This window comes from Peromyscus californicus, unplaced genomic scaffold (genome assembly GCF_007827085.1).
Source record: "Peromyscus californicus insignis strain IS unplaced genomic scaffold, ASM782708v3 Scaffold_12__1_contigs__length_115047231, whole genome shotgun sequence".
Lineage (NCBI taxonomy): Eukaryota > Metazoa > Chordata > Mammalia > Rodentia > Cricetidae > Peromyscus > Peromyscus californicus.
This window is the reverse complement of record NW_026294413.1, coordinates 69,356,947-69,371,208: the sequence shown is the minus strand read 5'-3', so window position 1 is coordinate 69,371,208 and position 14,262 is coordinate 69,356,947. Positions and strand designations below refer to the sequence as shown.

Sequence of the window (14,262 nt, the reverse complement as noted above, 5' to 3'; positions counted from 1 at the left end):
CTTTCTCTAAGACAAATATAGCTTTCTCTAGCTGTCTGAACACCTTTTTTCCTGGGGGGGAAAAAAAGAAAGAAAGAAAAAGTCCCAATAAGTAGTATTTATGTGATGAGTTCGGTGGGCCTGGCTCTCCTGGTTTCCGTCCTTCTCTGCAGCCGCTTCTGTCCTTTGCTGCCCCCATGTGGCCATGCTGAGAGAGGCCTGACCCTGCTGGAGCAGGGGCTGTCCTTATCAAGAGCTTTGGGAGTGGAGGGTGGAACTTGCCCCACACCAGCAGGAGAAACACAGGAACACCTTACTTTTCTTCCACTGCCTGCCTATAAGTAGTTTCTGTAACACCTCTCAGAACAGACCTAGCCTACTGCAGGAAGTAACAGTTAACTAAAGGGTATCCGCTCAGGACCTACTGTCAGCCCTGCAGAGGAAATGCCGGGAAGAAATAAATACCTTGCCCTGCTTTGTTCCAGATCCAAGTTATCTGCCCGTTGGGATTTTCTTTACTCCACAGAGAGAAGAGAGCATTCATTTGTATATACTGTCTTCCAACAGCAATTCTTTCTCATCTTTAAAACAAGTTGTTTTGTTTGTTTGTTTTTCAAGACATGGCTTCTCTGTGTAACAGTCCTAGATGTCCTGGAATTCGCTTTGTAGACCACGCTGGTCTTGAACTCACAGAGATAGATCAGCCTCTGCCTCCTAAGTGCTGGGATTAAAGACGTTCACCACCTCTGCCCTGCCTCAGGTTTTTTGTTTGTTTGTTTGTTTTTGTTTTTGTTTTTTAAGAGAAGGTTTCACTTGAATTCAGGATCCTCCTGATTCCTCTCCTCTACTGAAATCCAGTGCTGAGATCACGGAAATGTATTACTATGCCCAATTCTATCTTTTTTTTTTCTTATTTAGTCTTTATGTTTAAGCTTTATTTATTTTATACGTGTAAGTGTTTTACCTGCATGTGTGAGACATGTGTGCCTGGCATCCGACCCCCTGGGACTGGAGTTGCAGGTGGTTGTAAGCCATCATGTGAGTGCGGAGAACCGAACTTGGGTCCCCCTGCAAATGCTCTTAACCACTCGACCTCCCCCCATCGCCCCCAGCTCCATGTTGACTTCTGTGTGACTGTGGTTCTCTACCAGACTTCAGACAGAGATCGTCTTACTCGTCTCTTTGAAGATGTGTGAAGTAACTAGGGAAGGATGGTGGTGGCGGGAAATGGGGATGAGGGAGAAGGAGGTGAGGAGCTACCGATAGCCATTGTCCTGTCCAGCATGTTTTTGTGTCCTGACACTGTTCCAAACATTTTATACTCCTATGAGCCTTCCAGAAACCTTGGTATTATTGTTATTATCCCAATTTTACAACTGAGGCACAGCAAAATTAGGCAATAAAATAGTAGGATTTCAACCCTCACAGAGAGGGTTGACACCTACTATACAGTGTGGCCTCTCTAATTCATCCAGGGATGTGGAAGTTACGTTAGGATGAAAAGAGAAACTGCAGAGATGGAGGGGCATAGGTGGAGGAGAGAACTTGTGGATAAGGACGGGACTGAGAAACTGCAGAGATGGAGGGGCATAGGTGGTGAGGAGAGAGCATGTGGATAAAGATGGGACTGAGAAACAGGAGAGACGGAGGGGCATAGGTGGAGGAGAGAGCATGTGGATAAAGACGGGACTGAGAAACTGGAGAAGGGGAGGATTACTCTGTGGAGACCCGAAGTTGGAGGATAATGAGGAAACAGGAGGGAGGATGGCCGGAGGACCAGTCACCCCAGGTGGTGGCATTGCAGCTATGATAATGTCACTGTGTGCTGCTCTGTCCAGCATGCTCCTCTCTCAGGCCCTTAGCCCTTCCACCTCTAACATTCTCGTCCTCCATTCCACTCAAGGGAGATAGTCCCAGGGCTGTGCCCAGAGCCTTATCATCACTAGAAACTGAAACATCGATGAAATAACGGAATCCAACACCCCTCTGTGATATGATCTCTTTTCCTTATGGTTCGTTGTTAGGTTGGCTCACTGCAGCTGTCGGACAGGCTGGCTGAGGAACGGTGACTCTTCTTTACTTACTCTCCCTTCTCTGCTTTAGGCTGTAGACTCTCTGATGAAATTCTTTCCCGAATCTCTTCAACTCCCCTTCGCTACCTGTCCTTTCCACCTGACCTCCCTAGCTAAGCACCACCCTTCGATGGCTCCAGCATTTGCCTGCATTTGTAGGTGAGCAGCTAAGGACCAGCAGAGTTCCGGAGAACAGGCTGCCACACTCTAAAACGCTTATCATCAACTTCGACTGTATGCTCCCAAGTCAGAAATCTCAACAACCAGCTCTCTTCCCACACTTAGCAACTGGGATTTTTTGTTGTTGTTGTTTGTTTTGAGACAGGGTTTCTCTGTGTAGTCCTGGCTGTCCTGGAACTCACTCTGTAGACCAGGCTTCCTGGGTGCTGGGATTAAAGACATGCACACCACTGCCTGGCTGCAACTGGGATTTTATACCTCCAAGCTGAAGCCTCCCCGGCAGCTCAGCCACTTTCAGGAGCCTCTTCTTTCACAATGAAAAATAAAAGCTGTAAGACAGGAACAGACTCTGTCTGCTACAAACCTTTTTATTAGTTTAAGATGGGATCTTGCTATGTAGCCAAGGCTGACAGACTGGCCTCAAACTTACTCTCCTCCTTTCTTAGCCCACTGAGTGTTAGGATGGCAAGGCTGTGTCACTAAACCCAGCCAAGCCTATTAAAACATTATCACTATTTTTGGTGTTTTGAGACAGGGTCTCACTATGCATCATCCCTGATCGTGAACTCACTAAGTAGACCAGGCTGGCCTCAAACTCACAGAGAGATCCTCCTGCTTCTGCTTCTCCAATGCCGGGCTTAAAGGCATGTGTCACCATGCCCAATTCAACACTATGTGTTTTAAATTCTTTGCTATATGTTATATGTTTAAAAAAAACATTTATTTTGAAGGCTGGAGAGTTGGCTCAGCAGTTAAGAGCACTTGCTGCTCTTGCAGAGGAGCTGGGTTCAATTCCCAGCACCCACATAATGGTTCACAACCATCCAGGACTCCAGTTCTGGGGGAACTGATACTATCTTTGGACCTCTTTGGGCACCAGGAAAGCATGTGGTGCACATATATATGTGCAAGCAAACACTCATACATATAAAATTTAATGAATAAATCTAAAAATAAAATTTAAAAAGTATTGTGTGTCTGTCTAGGCAGCCATGTGTGCCGTGGCGTACACAGGAGTCTCTTCTCTCCCTTTACCACTAGGTTCTGGGGACCCAACTAGGGTCAGGTTTGACAGTGGGTGCCTCCACCCACTAAACAGTCTTGCCCACTCCCTATTTCTATTTTAATCTGTTTCTACCTTTTCCCTTCTAAGAGAGAGAGAGGGGGGTTTCTCTTCTCTTGGAAGGAAGGGCAGTCTTTCCATTATGCTCTAGATCCCACCTGAGGGCGCTTGGGAACTCCAGCCTCAGCCCTGCTGGGCCTCATCCCGGGCATCCCTCTCCCTCCCAATCTAGCTTGTTCCATCCCAACCACAGACTCTAAATTGGGGGCACTGCTGTGAATGGTAAAGACTTGCTTCCGAACAATTGCCTCTATGTGGGAATCCCTGCTTTTTGCCAGACTTACCTCTTGAATTCTGCTTCTCTGTTATTCTCTCAAACAAGCCTTTCCTGGCCCTCACATTTAAAGCAGATGCTTTAATTGAAACCCACCACTGGTACCAGGTGTGGTAGTACACCCCTGCAATCTCAGTACCTGACAGGCTGAAGCAGGAGGATTACGAGTTCAAGTCCAGTCCGGTGGTGGTGGTGGTGGTGGTGGTGGTGGTGGTGGTGGTGGTACACACCTTTAATCGAAGCACTTGGGAGACAGAGGCAGGTGGATCTCTGCGTTCAAGGCCAGCCTGGTCTACAGAAGTGAGTTCCAGGACAGCCAGGGCTACCCAGAAAAACCCTATCTCAGAAAACAAAAAAACCAACCTACCAACCAACCAACCAACCAACCAACCAAACAAACAAACAAACAAACAAAGAGTCTCATGTCCAGGCTGGACTACTATAGTGAGACCCTGTCTCCCAACAAATGAAAATTATCACAGGTCACCTCTATTTTAGCCCACAGCAGTGCCCCCAATTTAGAGTTCTGTATCTGTGGTACCGTGCTTGCCTGCCACCCTTATTAACTGTAAACTCTACGAGAGCAAAGACTACTCTCATGTAGCCTGTAGTTCCTACAGTAAGTAAAGTGCCTGGCCAAGGGTACATGTCCCATAGGCCTTTCTAAAAAAAAAAAAAAAAAAGAAAAGAACACGTTGAATGTGGTGTGAAGGACAAAAGCCAGGGAAAGAAGTTGAGTGTGGCGGATTGTGCCTGAGATCTCAGCACTCAGGAGGCTGAGGCGGGAGAATTGCTTTGCATTCTAGGCTAGTCTGGGCTTCAGGATAAGACCCTGTCTCAACAAACAAAAACAAAACCAGAAAGGGAGGCTTTGCACATCAAGGTCCAGATAGGAGCCCTCTGTGCTAGCCTGAGAAGGCTTCCAGATCCCGAGTGGGCGCCTAGGAGCACTGACTCTTGGGGCCATGATACTTTGGAGGTTTGAAGTCAGGCTGGGTGGGTGGAGCTAGCCTTTATCTTGGAGTGCAGCCCTAGCTAGCCTCAGATGTTGACAGCTGGAGCTAGCGAGGGTTTTGCAAACCTTCCCAGTTGCAGAAGGCCAGCAGTCTGTGGGACAGGTGGGTGGGGCCCGAGCTTATCTCCCAAGTACAGTCCTAACCTCAGATGGTAACAAAAGAGGAGCTGGTAGGAGTTTTGCAAACCGTCCCGATTGCAGCAGGGTTTGGATGGCCTGGCCAGGGTGCCCATGCCACTAGGTGTTGCAGGGATGATAGGGGTTTTGAGTTTGAGCCTTTGGGATGAAGCTTAGCTTTCAGGACACTGGGGTGGAGACATGCTATAATATGGCTGGCCTCTGCCTACATCATGACCTTGCTTTTTAGGACAAGTGAGAAGCCACAGTTCTGCAGGTGGGTCGTTCCCTGCAAACAAGGCCTTCCCTTGCCAGGGCACAGGATCCTTCCCCTGCTCCATCAAGTCACAGCTGATGGCCATTTTGGTAAAGTCAAGTGGCCCCTTTTCCTGCGAATACACCCACCTTCTTTCCCCATGGAGAGGATTTCTCACCTGCCATTGGTTTTCTGAAGTCAGGCTAGGAAGTACTGTCTGGGTTAGGCCACTGCCACTTTGGAGGAGGAGTTGACCTGCTGGGGACTAGTGAATGTACTAGGGGAGTACACAGGTCCTCAGGCCCTGCTGTCTATACCAGAGTCTTCTCACAGGCTTGGAGCAGGGCAAGGGGTGGAGGTGAAGAGGCCCCTTTCCACCACAACCCCAACGGGGCTCTTGCAACACTGGGATGGGGGCCCTGGGGGCCCGGGAGTGAGGCAATCTCTGGGGGTTGGGAGGTGCACACCGAAGGGGGCAGCTTTCACAAGCACCCGCTGACTGACCTTGGCAGACTCACCTTGGGCAGCTTCCTTCCCTCGTGGTATCAGTATCTCCCCACAACCTTCCTCTCACAGGCTTCCCTGCAGCCTGAGATCGAGTCTCAGTTCAGGACTCTTGTCCTTCACCTCAGCTGTGTTCAAGAAGGAAAAGCAGCCGGGCGGTGGTGGCGCACGCCTTTAATCCCAGCACTTGGGAGGCAGAGGCAGGCGGATCTCTGTGAGTTCGAGGCCAGCCTGGGCTACCAAGTGAGTTCCAGGAGAGGCACAAAGCTACACAGAGAAACCCTGTCTCGAAAAACCAAAAAAAAAAAAAAAAAAAAAAAAGAAGGAAAAGCAGCCGGGAATGGAGGTGGCGGTGGGGGTGGGGATGGGGGCTTGATCTGCTGGTTTTCACAGGTTCTCAGTCTTGGAGACTTTCCAAACTCTGGCAGGAGTTGGCTAGGTACCCTCCTTCCACTGTGTCCTTTCCCTGTGGACATCCCTGAGAGGTCACTCTCAAGTCAAAGATAAGCCAGCTAGACTCCCAGCTGAGGCATCAGGGCAGAGGGAAGGCAGGAGGGTCATTTGCAGTTCCTTTCCGAAGAGAGGGTATTTTCTGGAGTACTCAAGTTTGTCCTTGCCGGTCATCCGTACTTAGCGCCGGCAGTTTACATTGCTCTTCCTGTGCCCATCATCCCCTTCCAGAGTTTTTTTTTTTTTTTTTTTTTTGGTTTTTTGAGACAGGGTTTCTCTGTGTAGTTTTGCGCCTTTCCTGGAACTCGCTTTGTAGACCAGGCTGACCTCGAACTCACAGAGATCCGCCTGGCTCTGCCTCCCGAGTGCTGGGATTAAAGGCGTGCGCCACCACCGCCCGGCCTCTTCCAGAGTTTTTTACGTTTCAACTTATATGTCACTTTCTCCAAGAGGCCTTTAACTTTCCTAGCTGCGACAGTGTGTTGGTTAATTTGACTCCCCCCACAGGCACATTCAAATGGGATAATGAGAATGAAAGCACTTTATATAGCTATTCAAGGAGGGTATTGGGAAGCCACAGGAATGGCAAATACCAGGTCAATAGCAGGGGGGTCACTGCCACCCCAGGGCCCTAAGGGAATGCCAAGAGAGGGGCTGGCAGAGAGGTTCTGCCTCCCTCTCCTCCAGTCCCCCTCACTCTGGGAAACCTGCTGATGAAGGAAGGCAGCCCCCTGAAAGCAGAACAGCTAAGAGGGACAGAGAATGGAGGGGTGGGTGGAAGGGCCATGGAGACGGGAGACATGTTTGTTTATTAACTTTCCTTCCTATTCCTGCAGCTGAGACATCGTCTCTTTCTCAGCAAAGATGCTTGGCAATATCCGCTGAATAAATTACTTTGGTTGAAGCTAGCTAACGTCAGATTGAGAGCCGCCTGCAAGTGGCAATGCTTCTCAGGATCGACAAGGACGGAATGGAGTGGGGTGTGTTTGGCTGTTCCTTGTCATATCTCATTGGGATCTCTCTGGGGAGATGGCTCTTCTTTAGCTCTAGTGCCAATTAGAAAGACACTCTGAGTGCTTGTTGCTATTGCAAAGGACCCAAGGTGAATCCCCAGCATGCACATGGAGGCTCACATATGCCTGTAGCACCAGTTCCAGGGAATCTGATGCTGTCTTCCGGTCTTCCTTACCACCAGGCACGAACATGGTACACGTACATATAAGGAGGCAAAACACCTATACACATATAGTAAATGGAAAAAAAGAAAGAAAGAAAGGTACTCTGAGGAGTGACAGGTCACTGGGGGGCTGGAAGGAGGCACACACAGCTCAGAGCTGTGGGAAAGAGGCTCAGGCAAAGCAGACCCTACCATCTGATGCCTTCAAAGGAGTCCAGGGGTTCGTGGGGTGGCCTTAAGCCAAATGGAGGGAGTCAGGAGACTGAGCCACCAGCAGCATTCTGTGCAGCCCCCACTTATGCATCCCAAGAGCTGAAGGCAAGAAGAGAGGATTTTCCCAGGTGCCATAGAGACGGACACCTTCACCTCCTACTCAAGCAACATCCAAAGGTTCAAGTCCACCCTAAGGTTCAAGTCTGTCCATCCTAACCAGAGCTTGGCCGAGGACACAGGGAAAAGGGAGGGTGCTGAGACAGAAGTGGGAAGGGTTTGGGCCAAGGTTAGCCTGGTTCACACAGATGCCTGGGGTGTGTGATAGCTTCTCCCACTGAGGTCTGAAGTGGAAAGAGAAACAGACCTGTGATGATCCATACACACCATGCCCCCCCCCGCCCCCCCCCCCCCCATACTGCAGTGCTTTCCTGTCTAGTCTCTAACATGGTGGGACAATTCACGGTTACTTTTTCGTTTGTTGCTTCGTGGCGCTCGTGATGGAACCTAGGGTCTTGTGACCATCAGGCAAAGCACTCTGCCAACCCTGTGCCGTCCCCAGCTCTCATAATTCCGTCTTGACTGCGGCTCCTGTGCCGCGTCTGTCTGTCTTTCCCCGAGGGGAGGATTCAAGAACAAAGAGCTGCCCCGTGCTGAGGCAGCAGAGGACTGAGCGAGCGCTCATCCCCTTGGCCCTCCCCGCTTTATCTACAAGATGTGGCTCACACTATCTTGCTTGTCTGAGGGCAAAGCTCACACAGATGATCTCTTGAGGTCTCTCCTAGAGCCTCTTGAGATCTGTGATTTCCCCGGGGCTAATTTTGATTCTGCCTCCTCACTGCTGTGTGACTCTAGGTGTCTCTTCCTTTCTCCGAGGCCCCAGGCTCCTCACCTGCAAAAAGAGAAGTTTAGAGGGAGGTCGGACGTCCTTTTTGTTCCTAGCAAAATGGAACCAGAACGAACATCCGTGCTCACCACATGTCAAACCCCATTTCTCTATGAAAATAGCACGCGGGATAGGTGCTGAGATTCCTTCTGTGCAGATGAGGAGACCGCAGCACGGAAAGGAGGGGTAACTGGTTCAAAGTCAGACAGCCCATACATGGCAGAAAGGCAAACCGAGACTCCGTTATCGTACTGCTTTGCTTCCTGGCTGCAGTTCTACAGAAAAGAAACCACCTGGAACGTGGGGTTTCACCTCCTAACCGATTTCTCCAGGTGTTCACCCTCTCCAGTGTTAGGGAGCCAGTGCCCTCGGGGATGAGAGCTAAAGATTGGAGCGAGGCTGTGGAACAAGAGAAAAGAGATGGCATGCTGGATCAAGAGCTAAGGGACCACAAATATGGCCGAGCCATCAGGAAGTCCCCTAGGAGAAGAGCTCCCAGGACTTACAGTAAGAGAGCAGGCCTAGGGTCGGAGGGCCTGGCACTGGAGCTGTGTAGTGTTGGGATCACCCTGAACCCCCAGATTCTTCCAAGACAATCTGCAGAGGCTGCTCCAGGGGTGCTGGCATGCACAGTGGTGGTACCAAGCATGCGTTCACCTTACAAAGGACCAAGTGGGTGGGTGGAAGGACATGGAGCATGTGATGGAGAGAGCTGTGGGCAGCGTTTACTAGGTGTATTTACTAGCAAACTCTAGGCAGTGTTTACTAGATGTTCATTTGGACGTGGAGACAAGAATATGTGGACCTAGCCACATGTATTCCCTGCCCTCGGGGGTCTTCCACGAGTATACACACAGCACTCCCGCCAGGCCCAGGCCCCAGACCCAGTGAACAGCTCCAGCATCAAGTCACAGTGCCGTTTATTCAGCCACAGAATCATTACGGTCCCGACCTTCCCAGCTACTGGCTGCCATCGTCCATGATCGCTGTTTCCGGCTTGGCCTGTTCAGGACTCTGGGGACCTAGGAGGGTGGGGGTCCTCAGGGTCTGGTGTCCACAGTCTGCCAGGGCAGGCTCAGCTGCAGCCCCCCACACCCTTGATAAGGCTGGCGGCCTCAGGGATCTGGCGGAAGAGGTTACGAAGGGTGTCTAGCTCCTGGGTGAGCTGCTCCACGCGGCTGCGCAGACGCTCGTTTTCGGCCATGTACTCCAGCACCTTCTGCTGCGTCTCCATAATGCGCCGCTTGGCCTTGTCCCGGCTCTTGCGCACTGCAATGTTGTTGCGTTCCCGTCGCAGCCGGTACTCGAGGCTGTCTTTGTTCACGGCCTTCTTGCCCTTGTGGGAGGGCCCAGCTGGGGAGGGTGCCTTGAGAAGGGGGCTGCACGGAGGGGCGGCTGCAGCCACTGGGGCCTGGAGGGTAAGTCAGAAGGACAGAGAAGTGAGGGTCCACCAGGAGGGAGAGCAGAGGCTGAGCGGGAATCTCAGCAGCAAGGGCATACCTGGGGTCTCCAAGGGCTAGAGGGCTCCCAGGCAGGCAGCTCCCATCTCCCGCCTCCCAGTCATCACCCTGCCTCTGTGAAGGACCGCAACCCAGATGCACATTGTCCTTGGTCTGAAACCAAAGCTTGTTTGCTTGCTTTTTTTTCGAGACAGGGTTTCTCCGTTTAGTTTTGGTGCCTGTCCTGGATCTCACTCTGTAGACCAGGCTGGCCTCGAGCTCACAGAGATCTGCCTGCCTCTGCCTCCCCAGTGCTGGGATTAAAGGCGCGCACCACCACCGCCAGGCTCAAAGCTTTCTTTCATGCGCTCACATTCTCTGAGGACCCCTTCCTTTGGTTTGTCTGTTGTAAGTCTCCTGTTCTACAATTCTACAGCCAGCAGCATTTCCTCTTCCAGAAGCAGGCAGCAGAGAAACAAGAGAAGGGGTATAGTGGACAAGCAGAGAAGCTGGTCCAGCCCTAGATCAGGGCAGAGCAGCAACCACAAGGTCTTCAGGACACAAGTGGAGTTCGGAGAAGTGAATTCATAGAGTGGGGAAACACGGCCTTGAGGTGGGCCGTTTCCCCAGGAGCACCAAACACAGACTTGTTAGGTAAGCCCCGTAAATTCAACCACCTTGCTCCAACCCGGGGTGGACACAGGGAGAGCTGCCTTGGTCTTACCTTGAGGACGCGGAGGGGCTGGCCAGGTGCTGCCAGCGCCGGGGGAAGATGCACCGCTGTCTGCCCACAGTGTGCCACTTGGTACTGCAGGGGATTGTAGCCGCCTCGGCTGGTGCCCCGGCTGCCCTCTGGCCCACGAGGCTCCTCCTTCACGGCCACAGCCCTGGGGTCGTAGCTCCCCGGGTTACCGTAAATGCCAGACCCCAAAGCCTTCCTATCTGGGCCAAATGTATGTGAGGGATAAGCAAAGGGCCGAGGGTCAGCCGGCAGGTAGTGGGGGAACGAAGGGGTTCCTGGGCCCTTAAGGCTTCGGGTTTCAGGCGCTGGCTTCATGGCAAAGAGGTCAGAAAGGAGCTGCTCTTCCCCGGACTCGATGTAGGCAGAGAGGTCGATGGAGGCCTCATGCTCACACATGTCCCCCAGCTCCCCGGGCCCGGCTCGACCCCCTGAGAACTCGAGTGGCTGCTGGCCACCCCGAGGCGGCTCACACTCATAGTAGGTCCCGTGGGACATAGCCGGCCCGCCCCCTTGGCTCCCCGCCCCTGGGTCCTGTGCTGGGGCACTTCTTGGGATGCTCAGCTTGCCCTCTCTTGATCTCCCCCCGGCCCTAGAGAGTTGCCCTAGGTCTGACCTCTCTGGTCTTTTCTGTCACCCACTCCTACGTGGCTTCTCTCCTCCTCCTCCTCCTCCTCCTCCTCTGCTTCCCTTTCCTTCCGTAGTCAGTGAGTGCCTCTCCTTTCTTCCCTTTTCCCCTCTCTCCTTGGGGTGAGTCAGGGAGGGGCAGGGCACACCCCAGAGGGAGGGGTGCTTAGCAGTTAGGGCGCTCTTTGGTGAGGTCCCAGCCACAGTCCAGAAGTTGCTGTTTGGGAAAATGTCCCCTCTTGTCCTGTGAGCTCAAGGGACTCCAACCCCTTGGCCAGGGCAGCTCCTCTGAATGTCCATCTTCCTCCGACTTCCAAAGAGGTCTGTGCAGAGTAAGGCGCCAAGCCAGAACCAACAGAGAAAGCACTCCTCTAGTGCCAACTTGGTCTAAACTCCTCCCTTGAGACATCTTCCTCCCTGTCCCCCCAAGTTCTGAACTCCACCTACCCTGGGGTAAGTCAGTTCCTTGTGTAGCCCCACCTCCCACAACATTCTCTTGGGTGTTGGCCATCATTGTTGGAAGGGTTTGGGAAGTAGTAATAGGTTCTAGGACCAGGCCACCCCTGGCCTAGCACAGGGTAAGCTCGTGTGCTAGAGTTGAGCCAGGGTCTCACTATGTAGATCAGGCTGACCTTGAACCCACAGAGTTCTGCCTGACTTTGCCTCCAGAGTGCTGCTTTATTAAGGGTCTTTGGCTAGATCTTGGTACAGGGCTTGTGGCACATGTTTCCCATCCTGGCTACCTCTAGCAGCCTGCCACAGGCTGCCTGGACATAGCTGAGGTTTTCTGGTCAAGACATGGGCCCTGTACCTCAGGCCCAGGCAGGCCGCTGTCCCAGAACCAACAGACAGGATCCGCTGAGGCCCTAGCTGCTGAAAGAGGCTCAGGCTGACCCCACCCCACACTGGCTGGAGGCTCAGCCTCCAACTTCCTGTGCCCTGGGGTGCGTGCGGGCTCTGCAGCTCACTGTAGCTCGCTGCTCTCTTTCCTTCTACATGACTGTTTTCTGACCTCTAGTGTGTGTCTCTCGGGTCCACTTCCTCTTGTAAGCTAAAGAAGTCTTCTCTCTTGTCCTCACCTCTTCCTGGGGCTGTTTCTGGGTCCAGAGGAGAAGTTCATAGCGGCCTGACTACACTTTTTTTTTTTTTTTTTTCGAGACAGGGTTTCTCTGTGTAGCTTTGCGCCTTTCCTGGAACTCACTTGGTAGCCCAGGCTGGCCTCGAACTCACAGAGATCCGCCTGGCTCTGCCTCCCGAGTGCTGGGATTAAAGGCGTGCGCCACCACCGCCCGACCAAACACTGTATCTTTGATAGAACCCTCCATCCCATCCCCTCTAATGCCACAATTTGCCCCACATGCTCTGAGCACAGCCTGAAGTATGGCCAAATACGCTTCCTCCAAAAGCCCTGGCCAAGCAAGGGGATAGCCACCCGTATCCTAGACGCAGAGCACCGGAAGTAGGGGGGTAATTTCTGCTCTTCATTCTACAAGTTCCCGCCAAATAGGTACCAAAGCCAAGAGGTTTCAGTTTGGCGACCTGTCGCTTTTAGCCACTAGGTGACGATATTGGTTCTTAAATTCTATACTCTCGGTACTGCAATGGTTTGGAACCAGCTGCACAGCAGGGGGCAGCCTTTTTCAACCCTGACACCAGCCCTGACCGCTCAGCCCTGGAAAGCAGGAAGAGGAAGTTTAGGATTGGGGATTCGCAGTCTCAGGTTGCAGACAGGGTGGGAAGGCTAGGGGTTTGGTGCCCGGACCTGTCTCAAAGAAAAATTCTGTCCCCTCCTTGACTGTGGAATTACGATAATGGGTGGGCCTTGTGTCATCCGGCAACTTAATGCTTTTTTTTTTTTCAATCGATGAAACATGCACTTTTTCACGCTGACCGTTTTGCTATGAGCAAAGAAGTGGAGGCAAAGCAGTATTTTTATCCTAATTGTATCGACAAGGAAAATAGGGAGGAGAGGCTGAGCTGTACAAGAGCACCAGAGGACGTCTTGTTGACCTCTGAAAGGGCTGCAAGCTTGTTCTTGAAACGGCCCTGGGGACGGAGGGATGGAGTTGGTGTTACCGTGTGACTCAGGGAATCTCCTTCCGCCTAGCTGGCTGCCAGGAGTGAGGGGAGAGCTTCAGCGAAGCGCCGAAGTCCCTGCGGGAGGTGTCCAGATAAAGCCAGCAGGAAATGAGGAGGCCTGCAGCTCGCGTCCCAGTGGAATAAGCGGTGCAGGTGTCTGGACCGCTGCCAGCAGGCTGATATTAGCGTTTCCTAGTAACTGAGGCATAAGTACTGGGGGTCTAGATAGGGCTGCAGGAGAGGGGGCTGGGAAAGGAAGGAGCGAGGTGGGAAGGCAGTGCTACCTAGAGTCTGGGAGGTCCAGCGCGGGGGAGGGGGCTTTCCAGCTCAGCGGGGTCGCTTTCCTGTTGCCACCGCGGTTGCTACCTGTTTGCATTAACTAAAACAATGGGTGTATATTATCTCAGTGACTTGGGACAGGCGGCTCTCCAGGATTGCCTCCAAGGCTTCCCCGAAGGGCAGTTAGGGCTAAGCATAACTATGAAGCCTAAGAGGAAAATGGGCTCAAATCTGGTCTCCGTCACTCACCGGCTCTCTGACCCTGGTCAAGCTACTTGATCGTACGGTGAAATGGCGGTAGTAATGCCTGCCTCACAAGATCGTTTAAACTTTGAAAAATGTTGATGTGTGTAAAGCAACTGACTGAGTGAACGCTGTCTCCTTCCCCTTTCCTGACCTCTCCGCTGCTTTTACTCCTGTCCCTAGAGCACACACTCCTGCTGCCTTGGAGGTTACATTGACAAGCATTTTAAAAATCTGGGTTTTAAATAACAGAAAACCCATGCGGGTGTGGTGGTGCATGCTTCTAATTCTAGCACTTGGATAGGCAGAAGCAGGTTGATCTCTATGAATTTCAGGCCAGTCCAGGCTACGTAGAGAGAAAACCCTGTCTCAAAAAGCCCAAGCAACACCGGGCAAAGCTACACAGAGAAACCCTGTCTCGAAAAACAAACAAATAAACAAAAAGCCCAAACAACAACAATAACAAAACCGAATAAATTTGTATTTCTTTAGTTTATTATTTATTTATTATTATTTTCTTTTTGGGGGAGAGGGTTGAGATAGGGTTTTGCTGTGTAGCCTTAGCTGTCTTGGAGCTCACTCTGTAGAACAGGCTAGCTAGCCTTGAACTAAC

The 14,262-nt window shown here is 51.9% G+C and overlaps 1 protein-coding gene across 1 annotated transcript; it reads right to left on the bottom strand.

Annotated features, from left to right (window-relative positions):
- Positions 1-8,821: 8,821 nt before the first annotated feature.
- Positions 8,822-12,154, bottom strand: Cebpe (CCAAT enhancer binding protein epsilon). The gene is made up of 2 exons (XM_052734289.1): positions 10,407-12,154; positions 8,822-9,654 (listed from the first exon to the last, which is right to left on the bottom strand). Exons 1-2 carry the CDS (start codon positions 10,917-10,919, stop codon positions 9,319-9,321), a joined length of 849 nt encoding a protein of 282 aa, XP_052590249.1. The 5' UTR covers positions 10,920-12,154; the 3' UTR covers positions 8,822-9,318.
- Positions 12,155-14,262: the final 2,108 nt, after the last annotated feature.